At 38.0% G+C, this 21,806-nt stretch overlaps 3 protein-coding genes across 8 annotated transcripts in view; 1 reads left to right on the top strand and 2 right to left on the bottom strand.

Annotated features, from left to right (window-relative positions):
• The window catches only part of STXBP4 (syntaxin binding protein 4), a 180,713-nt gene extending 172,359 nt beyond the window's left edge, over window positions 1–8,354 (bottom strand). For 3 of the 4 annotated variants that reach the window (XM_027087100.1, XM_027087103.1, XM_027087102.1), the window contains exon 1: window positions 8,265–8,354. The gene's annotated coding sequence lies outside the window, so the exon portion shown is untranslated. The remainder of the gene's footprint in view (window positions 1–8,264) is intronic. The other variant, XM_027087101.1, reaches the window with a different exon arrangement.
• A 50-nt stretch (window positions 8,355–8,404) lies between these two features.
• COX11 (cytochrome c oxidase copper chaperone COX11) lies at window positions 8,405–17,654 on the top strand. 2 transcript variants are annotated; one of them, XM_027087105.1, is made up of 4 exons: window positions 8,406–8,773; window positions 11,982–12,137; window positions 15,437–15,562; window positions 15,954–17,156. In XM_027087105.1, exons 1-4 carry the CDS (start codon window positions 8,423–8,425, stop codon window positions 16,134–16,136), a joined length of 816 nt encoding a protein of 271 aa, XP_026942906.1. In that variant the 5' UTR covers window positions 8,406–8,422; the 3' UTR covers window positions 16,137–17,156. The 2 variants fall into 2 exon arrangements, with proteins under 2 accessions (XP_026942907.1, XP_026942906.1); XM_027087106.1 differs by lacking the exon at window positions 15,437–15,562 and having other exon boundaries at window positions 8,405–8,773; window positions 15,954–17,654.
• Window positions 16,804–21,806, bottom strand: part of TOM1L1 (target of myb1 like 1 membrane trafficking protein) — a 52,576-nt gene continuing 47,573 nt past the window's right edge. Inside the window, exons 14-16 of one of the 2 annotated variants that reach the window (XM_027087104.1) lie at window positions 21,363–21,444; window positions 18,102–18,166; window positions 16,804–17,507 (exon numbers count right to left, since the gene is read on the bottom strand). In XM_027087104.1, coding sequence (XP_026942905.1) covers window positions 18,103–18,166; window positions 21,363–21,444 — 146 coding nt within the window. In that variant the 3' untranslated portion in view covers window positions 16,804–17,507; window position 18,102. Of the gene's footprint in view, window positions 17,508–18,101; window positions 18,167–21,362; window positions 21,445–21,806 lie in introns of those variants that run through there. The other variant, XR_003428752.1, reaches the window with a different exon arrangement.

The raw sequence follows: 21,806 nt of genomic DNA, 5'->3' as shown, positions 1-21,806 counted from the left end.
GGATAAAAACATCTGACAGAAATGATAGTAAGTGTTAACTTGATTAAACTATAATAATGCCATATGAAACATTATATTTTTAAAATTTAAATAATAGTTAATACATTCCAATGTGGTTATATATTATGGATGCATATCTCTGTCCTATCCAGCTCCACACCATTTCCACACTTAGGTACCTACTGTTTTAGTTTCTTGTGAATCCTTTTAGTTCTTTTATATACAAATAAACAAATATAAATAAATATTCTGATTCCTTTACATTTTTTTGATGCAGAAAGTAGCTACAATCAGGCACAAAGCACCCAGCTGTTCAGGTTGTACACTGTACAATCCTGAGGGTTTGTATGGGTCATACAGACTCTGATGTGAACAGGTACTCTGGAGTGTGTGGTAGCCCTGCATACTATATGCACTACTGTGCAACCTGTTTCTTTTTTTCTTTAACTTAATGTATAACTTGGAATTCTTTTCATATTTTTACATAGCATACTAATTTATTTTCACAGCTGTATAGTATTCCATTTTATGGATGGACCATATTTATTTATTCCCTTATTGATAGATATTTAAATTGTTTCACTTTTTTTGCTATTGCTATAATGAAATCTTTATATATAGGTCACATTACACATGTACAAATCTATCTGTAAGATAAATTTACAAAAATCAGAGTTTATACACACTTGCTATTTTGACAGAAAATGCCAAACTGCTCTCCATCAGGGTTGTACTATTTACAATTCCATCAATAATAGTGCCTCCAACAATAATAGTGCCTGGTATTCCAAATCCTCACCAACATGGTATACTACATTACTTGGATTTTGACAGTCATATTGATGAAAATGGTATCTTAATGTAGTCTGAGTGAGGCTGAGCATTTTTTTTTTATGCTTTCAGAACCTTTTATGTGAACTGTGTTTTCCTATCTTTTGCCAATTTTCCTATTCATTGTTAGCTTTTTACTGTCTATTTTCTAGTTCATAAATCCTAGGGAGATTATTCCTCTGTCTGCACTAAGAATTGTAAGTATATCTTCCTCCTTTTGTTCTTAGATTTTTTTTTTTTGGTTATGCAAAAGTTTGTGGCTAAATTTATCTTTTCTTTTATGATTTTTGGTTTAAGTCAAATGAAAGTCCTTGCCGACTCCACAAAGTTACAAAGAACTCTCATATTTTCTTACAGTTTCATTCTAAAATCTTTGATCCATTTGGAAACCACCTACAGTATAAGGTATAGATCCAACTCTTATTTTCTCCCCCAAGAAGATCACTCAGTTGTCTTAACCACATTTATTAAATGTGATTTGAGATGCAACCTTTATCATACACCAGATCTCATAAGTACTTGGGTCTACTACTGTACTTTTTTATTCTGGCCCATTTGTTATTCTACATATTTATGTACCAACACTATTTTATTTTAATCATAGACGCTCTATAATATGTTTTCATATCTGGTAAGGACAATACCCCCCTCACTGCTCTTTTTCATCCAAGTTTCCTGGCTATTTTTGGTTATTTTTACACATTAACATCTAAATCTCCTTGTTTTTTTTAAAAAAAGCTAATTGTTGGGAATCACGTTAAATTTGCAAATTGATTGAGGAAGCTCTGGTATCTATCTTTTTGATTTTTCCTGTCACAGTACTTGGCATATCTTTCCTTTTGTTCAAGTCTTCTTTTGTGACCTTCTGCAGTGTTCTAAAGTGTCTTCATATGGGTCTTGCACATTTCTTATTTATTTAATTCCTAGGCATTTTGATATTTTTTCTATTAACTTAATGCCTTTTAAAACACCTATTATTTTGAAAGGATAAAAACTGTTTTGGGAAAACTTAGTAAAATCTTCTAGAAAACAATCTCTTTCACCCCAATTCTATCACATGATTTAATGTCTTTATTTTTTAGTGTTACTAGTAAACTAGTTGAAGGAAAAACAGGCCCAATTCATATATTACATTTTAGTTGAAAATTGTGTAACTGCAATATGTTGGTTTATATCCAAGTGCATCTTATTTAACGCTTCAATACATATACACATACTCACAGCTTATAGACAATTAATTAATTAGAAGACTTACTGAGTTATCATTACAAAGATTAAAATAATAACTCTAGAATAGACTCATAAGAGCTTTATAAGCAAGAACCTAATTCTCATCCTCCCTTGACAAAGTATTTTTATTTATTTATTTATTTTTATTATTATTATTATTTTTTGCGGTACGCGGGCCTCTCACTGTTGTGGTCTCTCCCGTTACGGAGCACAGACTCCGGACACGCAGGCTCAGTGGCCATGGCTCACGGGCCCAGCCGCTCCGCGGCATGTGGGATCTTCCCGGACCGGGGCACAAACCCGTGTCCCCTGCATCAGCAGGCGGACTCTCAACCACTGCGCCACCAGGGAAGCCCGACAAAGTATTCTTATATCTAATTCAAAGTTCTTAACAAGCTATGTTGCCAAGGAACTCTAGTGTCTTTTAGTTGTTCCTCTAAAGTGAAATGGTAAACAGAAGAGACAAAGGACAGGTGTTGTGACAGTGGAGGAGAGATTTATTGACTTAATACTAAACCCAAACAGTCTCTCCCCTCTCCCTCCTCTTCCACCTCCTCCATCATCATCATTATCATCATCATCATTCCCATCATCATCTTAAAAAGCACATGAGAAAGGTGCTTTGTCAGAAGCTATCGAGTCATATACATCTAAATGTCTTTGAAGACTCACCAGATTATTTCAATCAAGTGACTGGGGAACTTTAGTTCATTACTGAGTGTGACAGCTTATGCTTATGTCATTAGAAAGGGAAAAAAAAAGAAAAAAAGGAGAACAAGGAGGCTTTTTCTTAGGAAACAGTGAAATTTTACATTAAGGTCATTTTAAGGGAGAAGGAGGGCTACCCAATAAGTTATCTGTCTGAATTCTGTGACTGACAAATTAGAAATGCCTCATATTTATAAATTCACTGGAACTAATATTAAAAATGTCAGTATCGCTTATTGTAAAGTTAGACCTATAGATTCAGTATTATACTTGAAGAAACACACATATAAGAAAATGACAGTGTTTAGGAACTGTGACAACTTGTACACCTTATGACAGCAGAAATTCTTCAAGACAGCATTAGCTATTTATATAATCCTAGGGTTGTTTAAGAACATCGGCAAAAATCAGGTATGACTCCCTTCCCTGGGCTAGACTTTAACTGATCTTTTAAAATGGCATGAAAGTTTCAGGAAATCAAGATATAAAAAATCGGTCAAAGGGTTATTTTACTATCTTCTTGATTCTGTACCCAAAGGCAATATTCCCCCTGGTGGTACATTTTTTTCTTAGATTTTCAAGAATCTAAGCAGGTCAGGAATGCTACTCATTTGTCTTGGAGGTGGATGAATAGCATCTGCTTGTAACCCACAGCACAACCCAGTGGGAAACAACGGAAAACTGCTTCAAAGAAGGAGTCCTGGGCTGCTTCTTTTTTTTTTTTTTTTTCTGGGCGTCTTGAAAGATCTTCATGAGACCAACAGCTCACTGCTCTCACAAGTTTCCTTAGACTACCTGACTGCCTTCTGCTTGCCAATCACCGGCTCAGTACAATCATGTTCACGCACTGTGCTAAATACTTATGATATTATGCCAAAAAAGACAAGGCCTCTGCTTTTATGGCATCTACATGCTAGCGCTGGGAGAAAAATAACAAAAATGGAAACAACATGAACTAGATTTCAGATACTGAAAGGTGATATGATCATATGTGACTGGACAAAGGAGAGCTAATTTAGACTGGGTACTAGAGTTCCATCTAAGATCCAAATAATAGGTCAGCCAGGAGAAAAACTGAGGGAAAAAAACTGAGGTACCAAGTATTCCAGGCAGAGAACATCTCAAGGCAGCAAAAAATTTGGGATGTTTACAGAACAAAATAAGTGTGACTGGAGCATGACGAATGGGGAGAGAGAGGAGATGAAGTTAGAGAGAAGTAGGCAGGGTCTAGAGTACTTAGAGTCTTAGGCGTCATGTAAGAAATAAGAATTTTTGCTTGATCTTATTTCGTACAACCTGACTGTTCTCAGGAGATCTGAATTTGCCTTTTGCCTTATCTCTTTAACTTCTGCTTATTCTAGGTAGGCTGACTATACCCTAGCCTGAATTATGCCAGAATGTCAGTCAGTTCATTTGGGATATAATCAACTGGGGGAAGGGGGCAGTACAAAATGAAAATGCGAAGCCCTTTGTTAAAAAAAAAATATTAACAATTTCAAGAAAGTGACAGCAGAGGATTAAACCAAGTACAGGGTCCAACTAAGTGAGCAAGGCCTGTGTGACTGACTGCACAGGTCACATACCGATGAAGCTGGCCCTGATCTTGATAAATGTTACTTGAAAAAAATAAATGCCTTCTACTGATGAATAATTTCTGTTTTCATTTCACCTTATCTGTCAATCACATAAACTTATTCAAGATTTTTTAAATGGAGTAGCCTCTCAAACATGTGGTTTAAAGGAAGCTGCCAGGCTATATGGGAAAAGAATCAAAAAAAGAGTGGATATATGTATATGCGTATGTATAACAGATTCTCTTTGCTGTACACCTGAAACTAACACAACATTGTAAATCAACTACACTCCAATAAAAATTAAATCTGCAAATATTTCCACATTTTTAAAGTGGATTCTACATGATGATAATTTAATATAAACAATTACTTTTTTGTTCTCATATCAAAAAAAAAAATAAAGGAAGCTGCACAGAAATAAAAAAAACTAGGATATCAAGACTCACTGCAGCAACTTCATGCCATTATTGTGTACTAATTGGAAAACAGTGATTATCCAGTCTATTCTCAGGCAAACTACAATTCATTTGTTCTTACTATTTACTCAAATGTATTACTCTTCCTCTTTTAGGTAGAAGGAAAGCACTGCAATAAATACCTACCAAATAAACAGTTGTTAGTACTGTTGGAATAATTGTTAGGTACTTCAAATTGCCAAATGGATCTAAATGGCTTTATTAGGCAGCCAGCTAAGAAATACAGCTCAGTGGCTAACATATTAAGATTTACACTGCAATGTCCTTAACTTATGCATCAAAAATACTAAAAAAATGTAATTATAAACCAATTTTTTTTATTTTTGGCCACACTGTGTGGCTTGCAAGATCTTAGTTCCAAGATCGGGGATAGAACCCATGCCACCTGCAGTGGAAGCACTGAGTCCTAACCACTGGCCCACCAGGGAACTCCCAGAAACCAAATTTTAAAAACAATACGTCTTTATAATCCTTAAGTCAGAAAGCCTGAAAACCAATAATCAGATAAGAAAACATTGTGACTATCAGGTTTTTTTCCCATTTTTCCTTCTTTTTCCACCTGCACCCATTTCACTCACCTCCATCCCCCAAAATGGTTTGTATGAAAAATAACAACGTATTTTACCTACTATGTAAAATTGAACATGATCATAGCTAACTAGAAAGTGTTCACAAGGTTCAATTATTTACTGCTAAAAATGATATTACAAATAAAAGATGCTGAGTCTGAAACGTCAGTCCAGCCCCTGATGTTTTAAGTTTGTAATCAACATCTCTACTTGCAGGACAGGGTTGTACTAGCCTTGCCTGAGTTGCTCCCATTCCATTCATGGTAGAACCCATTACTTAGCATTAGTTACCATAATGATTTATGCAACATCACAAGCACACTCAGACTCACAAGAACTGCAGCCAAAACTGCTCTATTGCTATCGAGATCACTGTACCTTGGAAAAGAGTAATTTCATTTGCAATTATACAACAAAATAAAAGTACAAAACAAAGACATTATTAGTGACATATTTATGCTGCTACCTCTTGCTACATGGAATGGTTGCCTGGAAAACAAGAATAGTCAAAGGGAATGTTTTGTTGGTTTCAGTGACATTAATGTTTGCACAGGGTTTGAGTCTATGTTGTAAGGAATTTAAAATATGACAGGTCTTGTCCTGAAAGAGATGACAATCTGGTATAAGAACTAAGGTAGATACAGATGAAAAAAATTTTCAAACATTCTCATAACACAGGAATAAGTCTGTAGAATCAGAGAATCTTGAAATTTTCGTGTCAAAGTAGAAAAGTCATGAGGACACGGGGAGGGGGAAGGATAAGCTGGGACAAAGTGAGAGAGTGGTAGTGTATATATGGACATGTATACACTACCAAATGTAAAATAGATAGCTAGTGGGAAGCAGTCGCACAGCACAGGGAGATCAGCTCAGTGCTGGGTCCACCTAGAGGGGTGGGATAGGGAGGGTGCCAGGGAGACGCAAGAGGGAGGAGATATGGGGATATATGTATACGTATAACTGATTCACTTTGTTATAAAGCAGAAACTAACACACCAAAAAAAAAAATGTAGAAAAGAAAGAAGATACTTTTTTTTTCCTTTTTCTTTTTTTTGGTTTCTAATTTTCTGGCCCTGTGACCACAGTTAATCAGTTACTCTCTCAAGGTGACCATCATCACTCACCTGCACTACAGCAACTGCCTCCTAACTGTTCTATTTTCTTTTTTGCTCCCTTCCCTTTTCCACACCATAACCAATATCTTTTAAAAAATGTGAATCAGATATCACTTGTATGCTTCGTATTATTTTTAGAATAAAATACAAACGCTTAGACATGGCTTATAAGGCTCTGTATTATCTGGCCCCAGTATACCTGCGCTGACCCATTTCCTACCACTTTTCTCCCTGCTCACAAGGCTAGGAAGAGATGGCCTCCTTTTTGTTCTTCAGTGGTAAGTAGCTCTTTCTTGCCTAGGGGTCTTGGCATGACTTGTAATTGTCATTGTGTAGTTTGCTCCTTATCATCACTCAGGACTAGGCTCAAATGTCACATCCTCAGAAAGACCTTACTTTACCTCCCTTCCTCTTTTCTTTTTTTTTTTTTTTTTGCGGTACACGGGCCTCTCACTGTTGTGGCTTCTCGCGTTGCGGAGCACAGGCTCCGGACGTGCAGGCTCAGCGGCCATGGCTCACGGGCCCAGCTGCTCTGCGGCATGTGGTATCCTCCCGGACCGGGGCGCGAACCCGTGCCCCCTGCATCGGCAGGCGGACTCTCAACGACTGCGCCACCAGGGAAGCCCTACCTCCCTTCCTCTTGACTTTCAGTCACACTGTACTGTTATCTGAAATTCCATTATTTATGTGTCTGTTACTTGCTTTTCTCCTGAGTCCCTCAGTAGAAAGGACACACTCCATAATTGAACTGATCTTCTCTGACTTTCTCTGTGCTGTAGGCCCAGTAGGTTGAACAATGTCTGGCCCACAAGAGAGCACAGTAAATAAAATGTTGAATGACAAAAGTCAGTCATTTAACTTCGCAGGACTTCAGCTTCGTCATCCATGAAGTGGGGATAATTATACCTGCTCTGGACATTAGCAATAAAAAAGTAATGTTTACTAAATGTTTACACTGTGAAAATTACTTACATGCATATTCTCATTTACTGTTATGATTCGTATTTTACAAGTAAGGCCGTTAAGTTTTAAAAAGACCAAATAACCTAAGGACACACGGCCATAGTGAGGACCCGGGTATGAATGCAGACCTGCTGTAACCTCAGAATCTGAGCTCTTAACCTCTACTTTATAGTTCCTTGAAAGATTCTTTCTTCCATTACAGCAAAATTGCCTATGCCGTCCGCCCCACGCAGGTCCTAGTTTGTCCTGTAGCACAACTGAAGAAAGCTATTACATCCCCCATGCGTTTCTTTTCCAAGATGAACATCCCCATTTCCTTCAATCCTTCCTTAAATGATCCTCATATCCTGGTCACTATCATCTCAAAAAACCAGTCTGACAACGTCTCTCCCGCCCCAGAACTGGTTAATTTTCACTGGGCTAATGGTTAAAGGACTTCAGAGCAGCAGAAGCCGATTCCCAGGGGCTGGGAAAATGTATATGTTCAAGTGTTTGAGTGGGCTGTGGTTAAAACTGGAAGACTTCCTGGGAGAGGTGATCCTCGAGCCGGAGTTCAGGGCAGTAATAGCGGATCGAGGGCCACAGCACCCCAGTCAAAGGACTGCGCGTGACAGCGGCCGCTGGGTTCCGCCGGGTCTAGACAAAGGCTGCTGGAGGTTAGGAAGATCGGGGACACAAACCCACGTGATGATGGCTAGCACGCGGAAGAACGCAAGTCGTTTTCCTAAAAGTAACTTAAATAGCGACTGGAGGGAAGCAAAGTGGGAGGAACAGTCAAGAAGCAAAACGCGAACTTACCCGGCAACCCGGCCTCCGTAGCCCCACTACAGACGCCGCCACCTGAGGAGCCCCGTAGCCAAGGCAGCGGCTGGCTCAACCCAGAGATCGCGAGACAGAGCAGGCCTCGCGAGATCTGGCCTCTGGCCTCTGACAGGCGGGCGTTCTTTCCGGGTGCCATGGGAGGGCTCTGGGTTACGCGATGGACTCGCGTGCCTTTCTGTGGGTGGCCCTGGAACCACCCTGGAAACCCGACCAGGGCTGCGGAGAGGGTAGAGTCTTGTCTCAGGTCGGGGAGGAGCGGGACACGGGGTGCTGAGAGGGAGCTGAGACGGCTCGGGACATGGAGGCGCCCGAGCTTGGCTGTGCAGCCGCCGCGACGGCCGAAGAGCACTAACCCCTTCACGCGCGCACAGGAGGAGGATTGGCGGCGGCGGAACAAGACCGTCCTCACGTATGTGGCCGCGGCGGCCGTGGGCATGCTGGGGGCGTCCTACGCCGCCGTGCCCCTTTACCGGCTCTACTGCCAGGTAGGGCTTGCGCTGCCCGTTGGGCGGCCCGTCTGGAGGGGCGGGGGTGCGGGCAGTTCCCTAGACAGCGATGCTCCACGGTGCCGTGTTGGAGGGATGTCCGAGATTATCTACCAAAGAAAATCGCTTTCTAAGGAAACAGGCCTTAGAAAGTGACTTACTTGCCCAGGGTCACTAAGAAGGTGACAAGGCTACCGGTAGAACCCGAGTTCTTATAGTGATCGTGCCTATACTCCTCTGCCTAGTGAAATTTCCCGATCTCAGCTACACCACCGGCAAGATCTGCAACCTGTATTACGGTATCCAGCGATCTGCCTTACTCTCCTGCTGTTCACACACGGTCCCGCTTTTAAAATGTAATTTATGGTCATACATTAATTCTGAGAACCACAGAAACCATGGTTTCTGTGCAAAGGTTAACCCTGGAAATGGGAGTGTGCTTGCTACTTGTAGTTAAACTGGGAGTAGCTTTTTATGTATACAAACTAGCATGAATTAGGACTTCGAGGCTTTTCCCCCTTGTTAATATGTAACTGTAATGTCCTTACACAGGGCTCCTTTTTAGATAAGAAACTCTAGTGCAATGGTTCTCAAAGTGCAGACCCCAGGACTAGCAGCAGCATCATTACCTGGGAGGGGAACTTGAGCGCAGATTGTTGAGTCCGACTGCAGAACTGTTGAATCAGAAACTCTGGGGGCAGGGCCCAGCAGTCTGTATTTAATAAGTTCCCTAGCAGATTTTGATGCAGGCTAACGGTTGAGAACCGCGGGCAAAGGCAGAGTTCACCTATTTCATATATATTCTGCTAAGTTCTTAGGCAGTAGTTTGCTGCTTTATCTGGGCATTAGGATCACCCATGGGGCTTCTTAAACAAACATGTCAGGGCTCCTGTACCCCAGAGATCCTGATTAGGAGACGTGGGTAGGGGTCAGGAATTTATGTTTTAAAAACATAAATGAGAGCTATACATTGGGTTCATTCAGTGCGTGAGTGATAGTGGTTCCCAAACTTTGTTGTACGTCGGAATCACCTGGAGAGCTTTTCAAAATCCTGACACCCAGGTCACATCCCTAACCAATTAAATCAGAAGGTCTTGGAGTGGGAGTCAGGAAGTAGTAATTTTTTAAAGATTGCAATGCTCAGAAGAGTTGGGGAATCACTGGTTAGTTGCTCTTTCCTGCCACTATTGTTAATGCCTGGCTTACTTCTCCTGTCCTTATGAAGATTAACTTTTGCTTTTATTTTCGATAATGGCTGAAACAGCAGAAATCTGAAGGACTTTTCAGTCTCTTAATATCAGCATCTATGTAGGAAAGTGCAGTAGCTTGATTTCTGGAGGATGAGTGTAGAATGTGAATTAATTTTCATCAGAGGCCAACCTGGACCAAGCATGAATCCCAGAACTACCAGTTGATTAAGTCGTAAACAGACCTGAATCTAAAACAGCAAGTGTAGATCACCCCAAACCACCGGTGAGTAGGCAGGGGAAGGTGGGTGTTGATTTTATTCTTCAGGCAATATTTAACAATGTCTGAAGACATTTTAGGTTGTCACAACCTGGGAAGTGAGGGGGGGAGGGTGCTACTGGTATCTAGTGGGTAGAGGCTAAGGGATGCTGCTAAACATCCAACACTGCAGAGGGCAGATCCATTCCCCCACCCCCACCAAAAAAACGAAAAAAAAACCCAAAGAATTATCCTCTCCAAAATGTCATTAGTTCCAAGATTGAGAAACCCTGCTCCAAACTGAAGTGAATGACAATATTTCATGCACCTGGGTGAAAGTGCAGGGCAGGAAAGTAAAAACAATTGTAATTTGTAATCCTAAACTTAAATCATAGTTGGATGTTTAGTAGTGACGTTTCCAAAAGAGCACCTCTTTTATTTTTGGAACCATGAAACTTTAGAGCCAAAAAATTAGGGATCATATAAACCACTTCATACACTGAGCTCATTTTATGAGTATGGAAAGTGTAGCCCAAAGAAAGTAAGATTTAGTGAGTTTTTAGAGCTAGTGACAGAACTAAACTGGAGCGCAGGACATTTTCTTTTCAGTGCCTTTTTCTATTGTTTAATTTCTCAAAGCATCACATTTACTAATTTGAAGAATCTGTATTCAAAGACAGCCTGTCAGAAAGAAAATATTCAGGAATCTTTATTTAAGTGACTCAGGTTCTTCAGGAAAACATCTTAAAACTTAGCCCTCTTGAAGAGAAGTATATACTTGTTTATTAAGCAAGAGTAAATAAAGGCTTGCCCTCTGATGTATCTTGTAGGGTTATAATGTAACTTTATATTGCATGGCAGCTGAGTGAAGCTGCTTGACTTGTGTAACAAGCTAAGATGGTAATACTATATTTTGCTGGGAGTCTTCCCTAGCCTCAAGTTTGGTATTTTTTTCCTAGTATAGTAACAGGTTAATTATCCGGAGACCAGAATTCTGGCAACCTCAAGCATCAAAAGAATAATTTTTTTTAAGCTTCTCTGATAAGGAAATAATTAATGGCAATGAAGATAGACAAGAAGTATCACAGATTATCTTGATGCCTTATGACTAGTTGATTCAGTGGCCAAAGAGATCAGGTTCTCTGATTAACTGGTAATATATATATATAAAAGCTGTACTATACAAAAAAATACAGAAAAATATTTACCAACATGGAAAAATACTTATGATGCTTGAGGAAAGCAGACTATAGAAGTGAAGCTACACACTAATCTGTGTTCTAAAAGTTATGATATGAAAAAGGACCAGACAGGGATGTGGAAAAATGGAATTATTTAAATGGTTTATTGAAATGACAGCGTTGTGGGTAAATTTTATTTCTAATAATAATAGTTGATATGAAATATTAACAATAAGGTGATATATGTTTAATGAAAAGTTCAGCTAAAAATTCTGAGCTCTATTATCAGTGGAGAGTCCGCTCTCTTTCAAATGATTCATTTTTGACCATGCCATATAACCAAGTGATTACTGAATAATATGACTTTAACCAGTATAGGCCCTTGACACCCAAAAAGTGGTCAAACCATTGGCACATTCATAGGAAACGGCCAGTGATAGTATATAAACCTTGCTGCTACTGGATTATTAAAGTTAAATAGTTTTTAAAATTTTGTTTCATACAATAAATAGGTCATCAGCACTTAAAACTACTGTATTGTTGTTTAGCATATTATATTGTACCTTGTTGTCTTTTCCTAGACTACTGGACTTGGAGGATCGGCAGTAGCAGGTCATGCATCAGACCAGATTGAAAACATGGTACCTGTTAAGGATCGCATCATTAAAGTCACCTTTAATGCAGATGTGCATGCAAGTCTCCAGTGGAACTTTAGACCTCAGCAAACAGAAATATATGTAAGTGATTAAAGCAGTTTTTAAAAGATTGCTTTTTTCAATGTAAAAATCCTTTCTTTCATCGCTTACTGGTTCATAATTTAGGAAACATTCATCTAAACTTAATTTCAAAATACTGACAGATTCCATTACTGTAATCCTTTTATTCCTGCAGACTACTTTTTGACAGTGCCCTATATTCTGACCTAATGTAACAGGATATACTTTTAAGTTACATGGCATTATAATAAAAGTCAGTTTGGAACTATGGAAAATGTCATGTTTTTATTAGAATCGTATTAAGAATTCACTAAGAAGTTTTCTGGTCACTAATCTTGACAGTAGGAGCAGCTGTCATCCTTTATAGTTGACTTTACCTCAGGTATAGATGATACAAGAAAAATGTTGAAAATCATTGGTTACAATGGAAAGTAGTTTACTGATTTACATCAGAAGTATCCCTGTCCCTTAAAAAAAAAATTTAAGGATCTTTGAAGTAATCATGCTAAATAGTCATGTTCTATTTCAGAAAGATTATACACCTTAAAAGTTTCCTAAAATTGTGATTAGAGGATTTAACTGAAATTATCTCATGAACTGAATAGCCAGAAAAGCTTAATTGTAACTCTTATTGGAAAACCCTATTAATATTAGTGCTTCCCCAGGTTAGTAAGCTTCATTGAATCTCTTCAGTGATTTGAGGGTGTTATAGGTTATGGTTCTTTCTGTTTTTTTTTTTTTTAATTAATTAATTTATTTTTGGCTGCGTTGGGTCTTTGTTGCTGCATGCGGGCTTTCTCTAATTGTGGCGAGCGGGGGCTACTCTTCATTGCAGTGCGCGGGCTTCTCATTGTGGTGGCTTCTCTCGTTGCGGAGCATGGGCTCTAGGCGCGCAGGCTTCAGTAGTTGTGGCACGCTGGCTTAGTTGCTCCGCAGCATGTGGGATCTTCCCGAACCAGAGCTTGAACCCATGTCCCCTGCATTGGCAGGCGGATTCTTAACCACTGCGCCACCAGGGAAGCCCTAGATTATGGTTCTGAATATTAGTTGCAATCACACAGTAGTATACAGTGGTGTTAGTTGCTAAATTGGTACATGCGACAGAGCATCCTTTGGACGGTGATTTTTTTTTTTTTTATTTATGTCTCATTTTACGTTGACTTCTTTAAAGCCTTGCAATTTATTTTATCCGTTATTTTCTCTCAAGAAAAAAAAAACTATTAGTGCTTTTTGGTTAAATAAAAGTTCTATTCAGTTAGTTTTACTCTGGTTTACATTTAATTTACTCTGGTTGTAAACTAAGTTTAAGGTTGGTAACCTTTTATAAAAAGAATCTTTAGTCAATTATATAATATTCAGGGATAAGTGTTAAGAAGTTAGGCTTGGCTTGTTCTTGGACACATTTTATTTTCTTACATCTTTATTGAAGTATAATTGCTTTACAATGTTGTGTTAGTTTCTGCTGTACAACAACGTGAATCAGCTATATGTATATATATATATATCCCCTCCGTTTTGAGCCTCCCTATCCCACCCCTCTAGGTCATGACAAAGCATGGAGCTGATCTCCCTGTGCTATGCAGCAGCTTCCCACTAGCTGTCTATTTTATATTTGGCAGTGTATATATGTCAGTGCTACTCTCTCATTTCGTCCCAGCTTACCCTTCCCCCTCCCCGTGTCCCTAAGTCCATTCTCTATGTCTGTGTCTTTATTCCTGTCCTGCCCCTAGGTTCTTCAGAACCTTTTTTTTTTTTTTTTTACATTCTATATATGTTAGCATACGGTATTTGGTTTTCTCTTTCTGACTTACTTCACTCTGTATGACAGACTCTAGGTCCATACACCTACCTACAAATAACTCAATTTTGTTTTTTTTTATGGAGCAATATTCCATTGTATATATGTGCCACATCTTCTTTATCCATTCATCTGTCGATGGACACTTAGGTTGCTTCCATGTCCTGGCTATTGTAAATAGTGTTGCAATGAACATTGTGGCTCATGACTCTTTTTTGCGGTACGCGGGCCTCTCACTGCTGTGGCCTCTCCCGTTGCGGAGCACAGGCTCCAGACACACAGGCTCAGCAGCCATGGCTCACGGGCCCAGCTGCTCCGCGGCATGTGGGATCCTCCCGGACCGGGGTACGAACCTGTGTCCCCTGCATCGGCAGGCAGACTCTCAACCACTGCGCCACCAGGGAAGCCCCACGACTCTTTTTGAATTATGGTTTTCTCAGGGTATATGCCCAGTAGTGGGATTGCTGGGTCATATGGTAGTTCTATTTTTAGTTTTTTAAGGAACCTCGATACTGTTCTCCATAGTGGCTATATCAATTTACATTCCTACCAGCAGTGCAGGAGGGTTCCCTTTTCTCCACACCCTCTCCAGCATTTATTGTTTCTAGATTTTTTTGATGATGGCCATTCTGACTGGTGTGAGATGATATCTCATTGTGGTTTTGATTTGCATTTCTCTAATGATTAGTGATGTTGAGCATTCTTTCATGTGTTTGTTGGCAATCTGTATGTCTTCTTTGGAGAAATGTCTATTTAGGTCTTCTGCCCATTTTTGGATTGGGTTGTTTGTTTTTTTGATATTGAGCTGCATGAGCTGCTTGTGTATTTTGGAGCTTAATCCTTTGTCAGTTGCTTCATTTGCAAATATTTTCTCCCATTCTGAGGGTTGTCTTTTCATCTTGTTTATGTTTTCCTTTGCTGTGCAAAAGCTTTTAAGTTTCATTAGGTCCCATTTGTTTATTTTTGTTTTTATTTCCATTTCTCTAGGAGGTGGATCAAAAAGGATCTTGCTGTGATTTATACATCATAGAGTGTTCTGCCTATGTTTCCCTCTAAGAGTTTTATAGTGTCTGGCCTTACATTTAGGTCTTTAATCCATTTTAAGTTTATTTTTGTGTATGGTGTTAGGTAGTGTTCTAATTTCATTGTTTTACATGTAGCTGTCCTGTTTTCCCAGCACCACTTATTGAATAGGCTGTCTTTTCTCCATTGTATTTTCTTGCCTCCTTTGTTGGATACATTTTAAATAACTTCATCTGCAGATTATTGCTTGAAGACTTCAGACATACAAGAGGACAATCCGTATCTAAGTATGCGTAAGAGAACATTGGTTCTCCACTGACATATGCAAGTAACATTTGAAAATCAAATGTTCTTGGGTAGTATTCACAATTTATTTTGCTGACCCTTAACATTAGTTTAAATGAGGTATTATGGTCTGAAATGATAATAATGACTAATTTAGGAGGGAAAGAAGGAGCCATGTGAGATTTAAGGATAATGTATATTTTCCTTAAAACAGGTAGTGCCAGGGGAGACTGCACTGGCGTTTTATAAAGCTAAGAATCCTACTGACAAACCAGTAATTGGAATTTCTACATACAATGTGGTACCATTTGAAGCTGGACAGTATTTCAATAAAATACAGGTATAACTAAATGCAGACATTACAGAATGTGATAAAGGTACATGAAATTGTTTGATACTAAATCTATTTGTGTCTGTTTAGTAGGTACTAATTTTTTAAAGTTCATTTCTTCTAAACTTCAAACTTTATTTTTCATTGCTTATAATAGCTATGCAGAGGTTGAGAGTCAAACCATATAGATATCTGCTTTTTTAAGATTAGAAGAATTTGCTGATTCTCAATCCTTAAAGCAAAACTCAATCTGAGATAAAAGATGCTGTTATTCTATTACAGAATTTAAAGATTATAATTAACAGTTATGCTTATTAAAGCCAATAAATGAAGCATTAGTTTCTATTATAGGTAATAGAGTAGAAATATTAATTAATGAATACCTTTCTATAACTTCTAGTGCTTCTGTTTTGAAGAACAAAGGCTTAATCCACAAGAGGAAGTAGATATGCCGGTATTTTTCTACATTGATCCTGAATTTGCTGAAGATCCAAGAATGGTGAATGTTGATCTCATCACTCTTTCTTATACTTTTTTTGAAGCAAAGGAGGGGCATAAGTTGCCGGTTCCAGGCTATAATTGAAGTCAGAACTAAGTCCTGCTTCAAATTTGTGATTTTTGAAAAATCATGTATCTTCTCAGAGGAGAAATATTTATAATAATGTGAAGCCTTCTATTTTACATTTTATATACTTATGGTTCTTTTTTCCCAACTAAGTTACCCTACTTAGAATGTGTAACTGTTCAAAACCATACTTAGAGTTTAAGTAGTATTAGAAGAAACTGCTTTGTTTCTTAAATATCTTGGCATGGACTTGATGGTTCAGCTTAATTCACTGGTCCCCTTTCAAATTATGAGCACTTCATACTTGTAGCAATGAATTTTTATTATTATTTCTAGAATAGTTGGTTACTACTTTCATTATGAACAGTCACTATTTTAAAAGCTCAAAATGGAAGAGGAATCACTAAGCCCTAACAGCTTGCCTAAAGATTACATTCTGATTTCAAATTTGACTGTATTTTTCCTTTAGGATCTAGGGCTATTTTACATTCAGAGTACTAAACAAGTACTTTGAAATTTCAGTACCATGAAATTTAAATAAAATGCATAAGTATATCTGGTAGGTTTGTAGCATTTTTTGTGATAGTTCCAAGTCTCCAAATTTTAAAATGTAAGTGGGATTGTGAAGATTTACTGACAGCAGAGTTCTTCTGAAAAAAGATGTATTGAACTGTTTTAATAGTAATTTATGACAAACCAAAGTACAATTTATTCTGAATGTTTTCCAGTAGTCTTTTTTCCAAAAAGAAATAAAAAAGGAGCATTTAGTGTTATAAAGAATTATATTTAAAGGCAAACAGTGTAGAATCCAGTAACCTCTTGAGGGTACCTGAAATATTAAACTACAATCATCAAGGCTTTTACAATTCATAATCCTAAACAAGAGTATTATTTATAAAGAAGTGCAAATTGACTTTTACATTCAACTTTAGTTAAATGAAGGCACTCAGTATTCTTCCTGAATAATAATAGTTTTTCACATTTCATGCTTTCATCTGTTAACAATTATTTTGTAATGAAAGTCTTCATCTACTCTTATCCGAGCTCTTGTGATGATTTCTAAATGTAGGAAGGTCTGAAACATAAGGTGCTACACTTAATCTGGTTGGCCTCAGTACCAAGAATTTTTCTTCTGCTTAAGTTTTAAGTGAATATATGTTACAACCAAGTTCTTTTGAGAGAAAGCTTGAGCTGCTGTCAGGAGCCATAAATGTTACTCTGGAACTGTTACTCTTCTGTTTAAACCTCATTACTGCAGAGGAGAAATGTTCCACTGTGGCTTTGACGTTCTGGAAGGTCTTAACTTCTGGGTCTCAAAGCTGGACAGGGTCTACCTTTAGGAGAATTGGCACCCATAATGCTGCTAGTGAGCTGGTCATCCACTTCAACCTGGAATAAAAAGAAGAGTCAACCATCTCCATCTTTTCCTCTTTCCCCATTCCTTGTAACTAGAGAGCCACAGTCTAGTAGAGGAAAGGTGGGAATGTACTACTTCCATGGGGGAAGGTGTGGAGGGAATAAATAAGGTTAATAGGTTACTGGTGGCTGTGTGCATTTATTAGTAAATAAATGGAATGATTAGTAAAGCAATAGAATCCAGACCAATCTAGACTAACAATGAATGGCTTCTACCAGTCCCAGCTAACAGGTATTAACTGCACATAAAAGACACATCTGATTCTAGTGCTAAGAAGTTTTTATTGATCATCGGTTTTTGTTAGCATTAACATTTCTATACCATAAACCTACTTCTGCATTCCCAAGATTTATAATTTTTAGCTAACATGGTCACAAAGAATGTATTTCATTAGTGAACAATAGTTCATTACAATTTGAGTGACTCAGAGGAACTTGTGTAATAATATCTCACTCATCAGAGTGTCAGACTGTGATGGCCCTTACAAAATGTAAATAATAAATGTAGAAAGTGACAGTTACACTGAAATCATGTGGAATGTAAGTTGCGTAAGTTGAAGCCTTTACCTCAACGGTCACTGTGACTTTGAGCTCCTTTGTGGTGGTGAACATCAATGTCTTCATAAATAGCTCTGAAACAAACAAGCCATAATGGCAAAAGGGTTATATATCAGTTTCAATGTACTATTTTGGCTTTTAGCTGCCAACAACTTAACTAAAAATCTGGTGCTATTTTAGGTGTTCAGGAAATCAGGCTATATCAGTAAATAAAAACAAAGGTCTCTGTCCTGAAGCTTACATTATAACTTTCTTAGATCCTAATGCTGCTATTCCCGTACATCTTATAAATATGTATCTCATGTAACCATTTTACTTGTAATTTAATGAGAAATATGGCTCAAAATTTGGACAGTTTGCTTCCTGATTTAAAAAAAAGCAAAAATTGTTCAGCTTTCCCTGGCTTTATAAAAAACATTAAAAATTAATATTCTAGCTTATTTAACGTATGTTATTACAGTCCAAACTCCTGAGCTACCTTTAGCATATAACTGTCATCTTTGTGCTTTGTATATAGTCCTTTCTATGACAGCCTTTGTTCAATTCTTTATATTTGTCTTACATATGTCTGCAGATAGAACATATCTATACCTAGAAATATGACATTAATATATACAGTATAACAACACATGGCTAAGGAAAAAAAATCTCATAAAAATCACAGCACATTGAAGGCATGATCCCTAACCTCAAGAAGCCCCAGCATGGTCCAGAAACGTTAATGTTTTTCTAATAAGTTTTGTCTCTCGTTTTCCACAAAAGTATTTCAACCTCCTTCACTCTATTCAAATCTCTGATGCCCCTCCTCTCAGTCAGAAACCTCACATTTTAGTAAATTAAATGTCTGGATATGGAAACCTCCTCATGGCTTCCATCACCAAATCTTCAAGTCTGTTTTCATCTGCACCATCATCTACTTCTATGATCCTATCTGTCTACCCCTAGGCTTCTCAAACACCTCACTCATTTAGGTATCTCCCTTCCTAAATCTTCAGCCTCTCATTCTCTACTAAATCCTACCCCTTAGGATTCACAGATGTTCCAGCATCTCCCATTTTATAAAATAATACAGTCCTTTATCCCATGTCTACTTAATCACCTCAGTAATCCTCCAGCTCCCAGGCCACTTTCCACAATCCCTTCATGTTTAAGTTTCTATGTAAGTTACCTGTGCACTTACTGTCTACTTCATCTCTTACTTTTTAATGCACTGAAATTTGGTTCTGTCCCCATCGATTTACCAAAATGCTTCTACTAAAATCACCAATGATTTCCTGTTACTTAGTCCATTATTGAGTGTTTGTCTTCAGTAATGTTTACCACAGTTGTGTACTCCCTCCTTTTTGTTTCCAAACTGCAATTTCCACATCTGGTAATAGGTTGTTCCCCGTTGCTCTCTTTGCTCTTGGCTTTTCCATTTTCTTGAATGCGCCAAACTCTCTCCCCACAGGGTCTTTGTATAAGTTGTTACCTGGGCCTGCAACACTGATTCCCAAACTTGTCACACTAAAAACTGCAGGTCTTAACCTTAACGTCACTTCTCAGGCTTTCTCTACCCTCATTTAAATCAGTTCTTTCTGTTATACACTGTCAAGTCGATATCTTTCATACCATTAACACAAACTGTAAATACATGTTTGCCTGCTGATTTAATTTCTGCATCCATACTAGATTTACCCTCCATGAGTTTTAACACGATAAATTAGGCAGCAATCAATTCCCCTTGCACATAGACAGTGTTCAGTCATTTGTCAAATGAATGAATCATGTGTATGTATATGTATATGTATATTCATAAATACTATACTCTCTGTTCTGCTGGAGTAGAAATTCTTAACCTGGGGTTCATGGACAACTAGTGATGTGAATATCCCAGAACTTTTCTGCAAGATTTTGTGCTTTTCCTTAGGCAGAAGTTCCCTGGATTTCATGGAATGTTCAAAGAAATTGAGACACCCTACCCTCCTGAAAGTAAGAATTGTAGTGGTAGGGAATTCCAGCTTCTTACTATCTCTCTTACCTTTAATATCTATTGCACCACCACATCTACTTACAACAATCTCATAATTAACTAAAATATAATAATATACTTTTCCGCTTCCTATTTGCCTAGAGAAACCGATAAAAACATCCGGTTTCCAGACAGCATACCCAGTTTAACCAGTTTCTAATTCCTTAAACCACTAATATATTCATTGATACTTTATCAAGCAGAATGACCTAGGAAAGTTTCATAATCTTGTTAGGAAAAAATATTTAATGAATTCCTAAGCCTATTAAGATTCGTTCATAAATCATTCCAAAATAGATCACTACATTGAGGGTTTAAACCAGGGTCAAAACCTCAAATGCCTACACATGCCAGGCAGGTCAGATGAAGGTATGCAGTGGGCCAGGTGGGGCCTGGTGGACTGCAGAAGCTGTCTCATCTTAAAGAGGCAGCTACTATGCAGCCCCAAGCTATTGCTAACACGTAAAAATGCTGTTGTATCGAAAAGAATCCAGAGGTCCAGATATTTTTGGAAATATCCCACTTTTTAACTGTTGGCAGTTAGTGTTGAAATGCATATTTAAAATTCACACAGGTCAAACAAAACACAGCTGCAGGCAAGATAACAGCCTGCAGGCTGCTAGTTTCTAAACAGTGATTTCCATAAACCTGCTTTAATCATTTTAAACAATTTTGGGGGTAACCTTTAGTCAAAGTATATTAAAGCTCTAAGGAGCCTACCATTCCATAAATATTTTTATATACTGACCAATATGAAATCACAAAATAATGCTGCTTTAAGGATTCCAAGTTAAAAAGTAATTTTTACACTAATAATCCATTTTAAGCACACTCTTGTCATAGGTAGTGAAGATTAAAAACAAGTTCTTATAGAAGTCTTTTTTGGCATTAGTCAAAGAACAACTAAAATACCCCATCCATGTGGTACTTATGTCACTAATCAGTGAATAGTGCCCTTCTCAAGCTGGAGAGAATCTGACTTTCCTCCAAGGCATCTACAAGGAATATACTAATGCACACGATGGTTCTGGTTATTTCTTAATGTGCAACCCCAGCATTTTTATTTTTTAGTCACAAGGCTGAGAATAACAAGACCATTAAGAGCAACAACCTCCAAGAAAACCTCACAAGTCATTTTTAAATAAGGTCATTGATTTCTGCCAAGACCTAAACAAAGTTAAATGTATGACCAAGCCCTGTTAGCTCTGCTACCAAAGGGAACCAAGACAAAAAAGATAATCATTTTGTAAATTACTTACTCTGTGGTGACAGCAGGAGCTAAGGGATCAAACTCCATTACTTCGTAGTAATTGGGTGGCTGGAAATCATTCTTTGTCATCGCTGTAAGCAACAAAAAGAAACACACATTGTGCTTTTCGAGGAGATACACACAATTAATATTCTCTTTATGACTTAGACTTCTGACAGAAGATCCTAACAAACACTGACAACGAGAAACAAGCACACTGGTGTTCCAATGCTACTCCCAAGTACAACAAATCTATACATAACAAAAAGGTTTCCAAACTTCGATTACAGGTTCATTTACCTCAGCACTCAAAATACAATATTCAGTGCAACACAAGCATTTTTACAATCTCCTAATGTCGGTAATGGTATCTGCCCTGAATTTATCTCGTGTAGCTTAAAAATGTAAATGAACTCTAATTTTTCCTCTCTGTATATCTATTTTCAGTTACCAA

Source organism: Aethalodelphis obliquidens, unplaced genomic scaffold (assembly GCF_003676395.1).
Source record: "Aethalodelphis obliquidens isolate GAN/ISIS:26980383/991018 unplaced genomic scaffold, ASM367639v1 scaffold58, whole genome shotgun sequence".
NCBI lineage: Eukaryota > Metazoa > Chordata > Mammalia > Artiodactyla > Delphinidae > Aethalodelphis > Aethalodelphis obliquidens.
This window is presented reverse-complemented; position numbering and strand designations above follow the sequence as displayed.

Excerpts from the sequence above, each read along its gene's own strand:
- COX11 (XM_027087105.1), top strand. The coding sequence starts at position 8,423 with ATGGGAGGGCTCTGGGTTACGCGATGGACTCGCGTGCCTTTCTGTGGG. Across the intron at positions 12,138-15,436 it reads CTCAGCAAACAGAAATATAT|GTAGTGCCAGGGGAGACTGC; the intron begins GTAAGTGATTAA and ends TCCTTAAAACAG. Across the intron at positions 15,563-15,953 it reads AGTATTTCAATAAAATACAG|TGCTTCTGTTTTGAAGAACA; the intron begins GTATAACTAAAT and ends TATAACTTCTAG.